Genomic DNA, 6,000 nt, shown 5'->3' with positions numbered 1-6,000 from the left:
CACTTTGGAAAATAAAATATTCTTTTTTACTTATATTTTATAAAATATTTGGAGACTTTTGAATATGTATACTGGTGAGATGAACTTGATATCTATACAATCTAGCAATTAGAAATAAGACTATATCTGATATCTCTGAAAATGATGACAAGTAATCCGAACAATGAAAAATTCAAATATACATTTGCTTTGCCACATAACTACTTCACTGCTGGTGGATACATGAAAGAGGAACCCATACTATTCTGGCTGATGCCCAGCTCCCCAGGAATTAGTGGGATATAGTGCTGGACATGACGTTACCTTGAGTACATGACAGTCAGCCCCTAACCAGGCTCTGATTCACAAGCCTAGGAGGTACTCGTTTAAGTCCTTGGGTAAGATATGAACTTGTGGTAATTGGGCCATTTTTGTCGAATGTCTCCACTGTGTTTTTTTCCTTCCCAGTCTTGTTTGACTTTATTGGTGGTGTTGTTAAAAAAAAAAAAAAAAAAAGTAGACTGGGCAGCCATAGCTGCTGATCATCTTGGGAATATTGAATATTTTAGTGTTTTGGTGTCCGAGTGTGTGTCTGACAGGGCCTAGGAGCAACTACGTCAGAAAGGTACTTTTCTGTTTTTTTTCCTTACAGAGTGGTAGGCAGAGTCTGGAGCTGGAGTTGGCTGTCATGTCCAAGTCTGTCTGCTTTTTAAAATGTTGTTTGTTTGTTTGTTTGTTTGAAATTGGTAGGGTGAGATGAACTGCAGTATAAGATGGGCTGTTTTGATAGAGCCAAGTCATGATACCACTTCTTTTCAATGTTAACATGAATAATTTGTTGTATTTTTCATTCCTTCTAAAGATACAGTTACCTTACTGCATCCGTTATTATATTAAAAAATATGTTAAACAAAACAGAAAATGGAGTCCATCTTTGCTTCATTCCATTTTACTCAAACCCTATTAAAATTAATTAATTTGTAGCCAATGCTTTCTTGACTGTAGGTTCAAAATGATTAAAAGTGGATAGTAATATATATATCCATAAATTTAGTATACTTTTTTTATAAAAAAAGTTACACATGCTGATATGTGTTTGTTTCAATATTAAGACTGCAAATAATGTGGTAAAACCAAAGGACTCAATTTAAAAATTGTTAGAATTTTATTTTTTAACCTAAATTAATTAAAATTAATAATACTCAAAAGCAAGATATAAGTATCAGATCTCATTCTCTTATTAATACCATGAGCAGGCAACTCCAGCCATGTTTTGTAATATAATTATGAAATTTTTATATGTGTGTAAAAATAAATTTATCGCAACTTCACTATTTATTCTTATTCTGATTTCCCTCATTGAGGCTAACTATAGTGATAGGAGACATTTGTTTATGCATAAGAAAATAATTTACTACCTATTTTAAAATAAAAACTGGATTAAAACCCCACAGCTCAAGAAATGTGGATAATTAAAATTATTTTCCTACAACATTACTTTTTTAAATGGCAGTATAGACAAGATTTTTGGGCTTCATGCACATGAAAAATGAAACTTTACATAAATAAAGCTTGTTAAGAAATGGATTGGAATGTACATTAAGTCATTTCTTCGAAAACCCACATAATTAACAAGATATGAAAATCTATAAAAGTGATTTATAAACTAGAGTGAGAGAGAGAGAGATTTCTCCCTTCTGATGCTATTTTTATAAAGGTTACCCAGTCATTAATATGTAATTCTTATTTTGCACTGTCTCAGGTAGAATTTGAGTCTCCTGTCACTATACTTAAACTCAGATGTCCTAAGAGACTACGTATTATCTGAAATTAGCCTCTGCCCTCCCAATGGTTGTTCCTTGCTTACTACAGAGATATGTAAATCTGTGATTTAAGCTTTTATTACACAGTGATTCCATTCTGCCACTATGACCAAAAGTACCTGACTGCTGATCAAATTCTCTGTATTCGTTTCACCTTTTCCCCCCAATCTCTGTTAGGTTCTGAGCTCATGCCCAAAGCGCTCTCCACCAGGATAGTGGGAGGCATTTGGTGGTTTTTCACACTTATCATCATTTCTTCGTATACTGCTAACTTAGCAGCCTTTCTGACAGTGGAGCGCATGGAATCCCCTATTGACTCTGCTGATGATTTAGCTAAACAAACCAAGATAGAGTATGGAACGGTAGAGGATGGTGCAACCATGACTTTTTTCAAGGTAAGTCCTACTGGTTATCCAAAATTTATGTATTAAGATGATAGAATGCCAACAAACCTTTTTCTATTAATGAATTTAAGAGTGTAGCGACATTGTTATTTGTGCAGAACAATCAATAGCATATTCCTCAGGTGGTGGAGAGGTATACAACTAAATATACGACCATCAAGGCAAAACATTTTTATACTTGCAAATGGCAAGGAGTTGTTGCTTTATAAGTATTCCATTTTTGTTTGGAGGAGAATCTGTAAAAAAGTAAAATTATTTTTCCCCAACAATGTTTTATCTTTGAATGTAAATACATAAATAAATATATTTACTGAAAATTGAATAGTAGAGTCAGACTCTACAAGGCATGGGTATTCCAGAAGAATAGAATGATTACATGTAAGAATGTTTTCCATACAGACATTTCTTTCTGTTATGATGAGACAAGGTCAACTTGTTCAGAGCCTATAGAAAAAGAAGGAAAATAAGGACTGGTAGAAGCAAGCAGAAACAGTTCCTATTCTCTGGACCTTCATCCATCTAATATTCTGGAAGGCACAGAATCTCAAAATGGGCTACCCCATTGAACTTGCAATGGTTTGCAGTGGGACAGCCTGTGGAACATTTAAATAGAAAGTGTGCTTGCACCAAGTTCCAAGCATATAGAGTATCTTGCCCTCCTCTTTATTATTCAGATCTTCTCCTTGCTTCTGCTGATCTCACTGGGCCAGAGTAGACCCAACGAGGAGATTCCATTTTAGGGAATCAGTATCACTTCATAATTTCTTTTCTATTTTACTAAGTATTTTTATGTTGTTTGTAGTTTGGGCAAATTTTTAAGCCTTGGTATTTTCCTTCACTGTTCACACGAATGCAGTTGGCAGTTCAAGTGGGTAGTAGAAGTGGTAGATGTTTTTTCTTTTAAAAAAATAACTGACTCAAGTTATAAAACAAATTCTTTCAACATTCAGTAAGTGCCTACTGAGTACCAGAAATTGTACTACACGTTGGGTATGCTAGAGCAAATAACGTCTAATTCTCACTTTTAAGAAGGTTATAGTTTAGTTGGAGACAGGGAAGACTAGATCAAGGATCATATAACTGGGTTTTACTTAACTTTGCCAAATAATTATGCAAATTTCTTTGTAAAAATTCTTACCAAATTAAATTGGCTTCTTTTAGGGTTCTGGAGGACACCAAATACCCAAAGAATGAGACAGATTGATTGTTTTAGTCAAATCTATATAATTCTTAAAATTTCATTACTTTCAAAGAGAATATTTTTTATGCCTAGGTTAGAGATTGGATACATATTTTTTATTCAATTGGAAAATTATTATCATTTAATCAAATTTATTGAATAATCAAATATGAGCAAAGCATTATGATCAGTATGGTGCTATTTGTCTATATTAATTGCAATTGATCAATTTTCCCCAATTGAATATTTAATATTAATAGATTGTTTTTCCTATAAAACACTTTTTTTTTAATAAAAAAGAAACCAGCTGTTGAAAATTCTAAGTGTACATCATCAGTGTCTTTAATTTTGCTGGGAGTGAATATGTAATGCATTTAAATTATTACAATATTCAAGGGAATTTTGAAGTTGACTTTGTACAATAATACAAATAAAATACTAATGCAAGTGATTTGATACCAGAAGTAATTATTTCTGTTTCACAAATACTTCAGAGTTTAAATTTTATTTTTATTTTCTAGAAGGCTCCAATATCTTAAGTTTCAAAGTTCTTATATATTATGAGCAAGGTATACCTCTGGAAAATCAATGTTTAAAATTTTTCTCCTTTTCCCTGTCTTTAAGCTTATTTTCTCCCTTCTTTGTCTTTCTTGTCTTTCCAACTTCTGTTTTGCTAATTTTGTTTTTTGTTTAGTTCAGTTGCTCTCTTGCAGTGTCATTTTGCCTAACTTCACTTTTCTTTGCTGTTCACTTTTCTTCTTACTCTCATCTCTTGTTTTTCTTTCTCACACACACGGGTGCCTCTAGCACCCAGAGAAAAGTGACATGAAACAACTTTCTGTTTCCAACAGCACAGACTTTCTTTCTGTAAAATTGAAGCCTTTGGGAATGTACAATTGTCACAATAAAAACCACACAGTGATAATCACTAAGTTGACAATTATGTTGATAACTTTATCACATGCTGAATTCTTACTGTTGAAATTTGAAAAAGCATTAGAATTTAAAAGGATACAGTAAATGTTGATTTTTCTTTAGTTATTTTGGTGTAGCCCTAAATGATACTAATTTCAACCTCATATTTTGACTTGTTAAACTATCTACTTATACCAGCCATTGGTATGAAATTTAAAAAAAAAATTCCCTAGCAATCTGTAATTGAAGCAATTGCATGGTCATTTTGAAATTCTACAATGAATCCAAGACTATTGTGTATAGTCGATTTACATCTGATACCATTCTTTTATTTCTTAATTAACAGCAATGCATACAAACACTCTAGGAAGCACCCTTAAGGCATTGATTTCTAAAGGAATTTCCATCCTGTTTTTACTAATTGAACAAGACTCTGCTGTTAACTCATTATTCTGAAACAGCTCAGTTCCAGAAAATTATTTTAAAGAATGTTAAAGTTGTGTTACTACAAGCAAGAGCTGGCTCAATATACCTGGCTTTAAAGGGGGTGAGTCTTCAGTATTGCAAAACACAGAGTTACACCGCCATTCTACAACATTGAATAATTCCTCTTCCAAAGAACATACTTGACTTAGTTCATTGACCTTACATGTATATTGTCTTCAAGAAGAGTTCATTCTTCTTTTCTTCTATATCCATTACACTCCACACAAATTCTCTCCAGGGATAAATGTAAAGCCATGACTGGCAAAATAACTCAAAATCGAACAGATGGTGCTTCTTCAGTGTTATCCCATGTAACACAATAGAAAGCTATATGACATCACCAACATGTTCTTAATTATATTTAGATAATAAAATGGCTGAGGGCCCAAGGATTTTATTGAAAAACAATAAAGCAGGGTTAAAACATTCTGAGAATCTGGGAACTTGGTGTAGCAGAACTGAAATCTCACCCCAGGGCTGAACACTCTACAGAATGTCACCCAGCAACAGCACATTCTTTCTCCTTGAAGTATAACTTCAGCTATAGCTATATAGAAACTATATAGCCTACAGCTATAGCCTGTAGGTGTTATGGTCTCTTTTGAGAATCTCTATATTTTCAAAGTAAGTCATATGTTTTACAAAATGATGCTGAAATCACCTTGTTTCTATGCAACTTATGACTCAGGTTTTTCAATTTCTACAAATTCTCTCTGTGGATTTGGTCTACCTGAAATCTCTGGCTTTGCCACATATGCTAATATAGTCTGTCTTCCCAAAAGGTATCAAAGGAAATGCATATCCTCTTTCATGGTTATTAAAAAAGATTTCTGCCACATGTTAAAATGACATTTAAATGGTATCAGATACCTAATGTGAATCACTTAATACTTCTGAACACATAGTCTACAATTTAGAATAGTTGCTGAGAGGGAAAGAAACTATGGAATCAGAGAAACCTGAGCTTAATTTCAGACTCCACCACCTATTGGCTGTATTTAGATGAGACACTGCCCCTTGTCAACCTGTGACTCCTCATCTCTAAATTAGAATGACTAACAGAACCATTCTCACAATTTTTTTTTAATGTTAAATGAAAACTCTACATGATATGCTAAGCGCCTAATAAAAGCTTGATAGACATTATAAATTACCGATACTAGAATACGTGGCTAATTTTAGAAATTCAGAACTTAGAATGATTTTAAACATA

The 6,000-nt window shown here is 33.1% G+C and overlaps 1 protein-coding gene across 6 annotated transcripts in view; it reads left to right on the top strand.

Annotated features, from left to right (window-relative positions):
• The window catches only part of GRIK2 (glutamate ionotropic receptor kainate type subunit 2), a 640,311-nt gene that overhangs the window by 537,402 nt on the left and 96,909 nt on the right, over positions 1-6,000 (top strand). For 4 of the 6 annotated variants that reach the window (XM_059942024.1, XM_059942025.1, XM_059942026.1 and 1 more), the window contains one exon: positions 1,980-2,197. The exons of the other annotated variants lie outside the window; for them this stretch is intronic. In XM_059942024.1, the coding sequence (XP_059798007.1) occupies positions 1,980-2,197 (218 nt within the window). The remainder of the gene's footprint in view (positions 1-1,979; positions 2,198-6,000) is intronic. 6 annotated transcript variants of the gene reach the window in all.

Source organism: Balaenoptera ricei, chromosome 12 (assembly GCF_028023285.1).
Source record: "Balaenoptera ricei isolate mBalRic1 chromosome 12, mBalRic1.hap2, whole genome shotgun sequence".
NCBI lineage: Eukaryota > Metazoa > Chordata > Mammalia > Artiodactyla > Balaenopteridae > Balaenoptera > Balaenoptera ricei.
The sequence above is the reverse complement of the archived record's forward strand: the minus strand, read 5'-3'. Positions and strand labels throughout refer to the sequence as shown.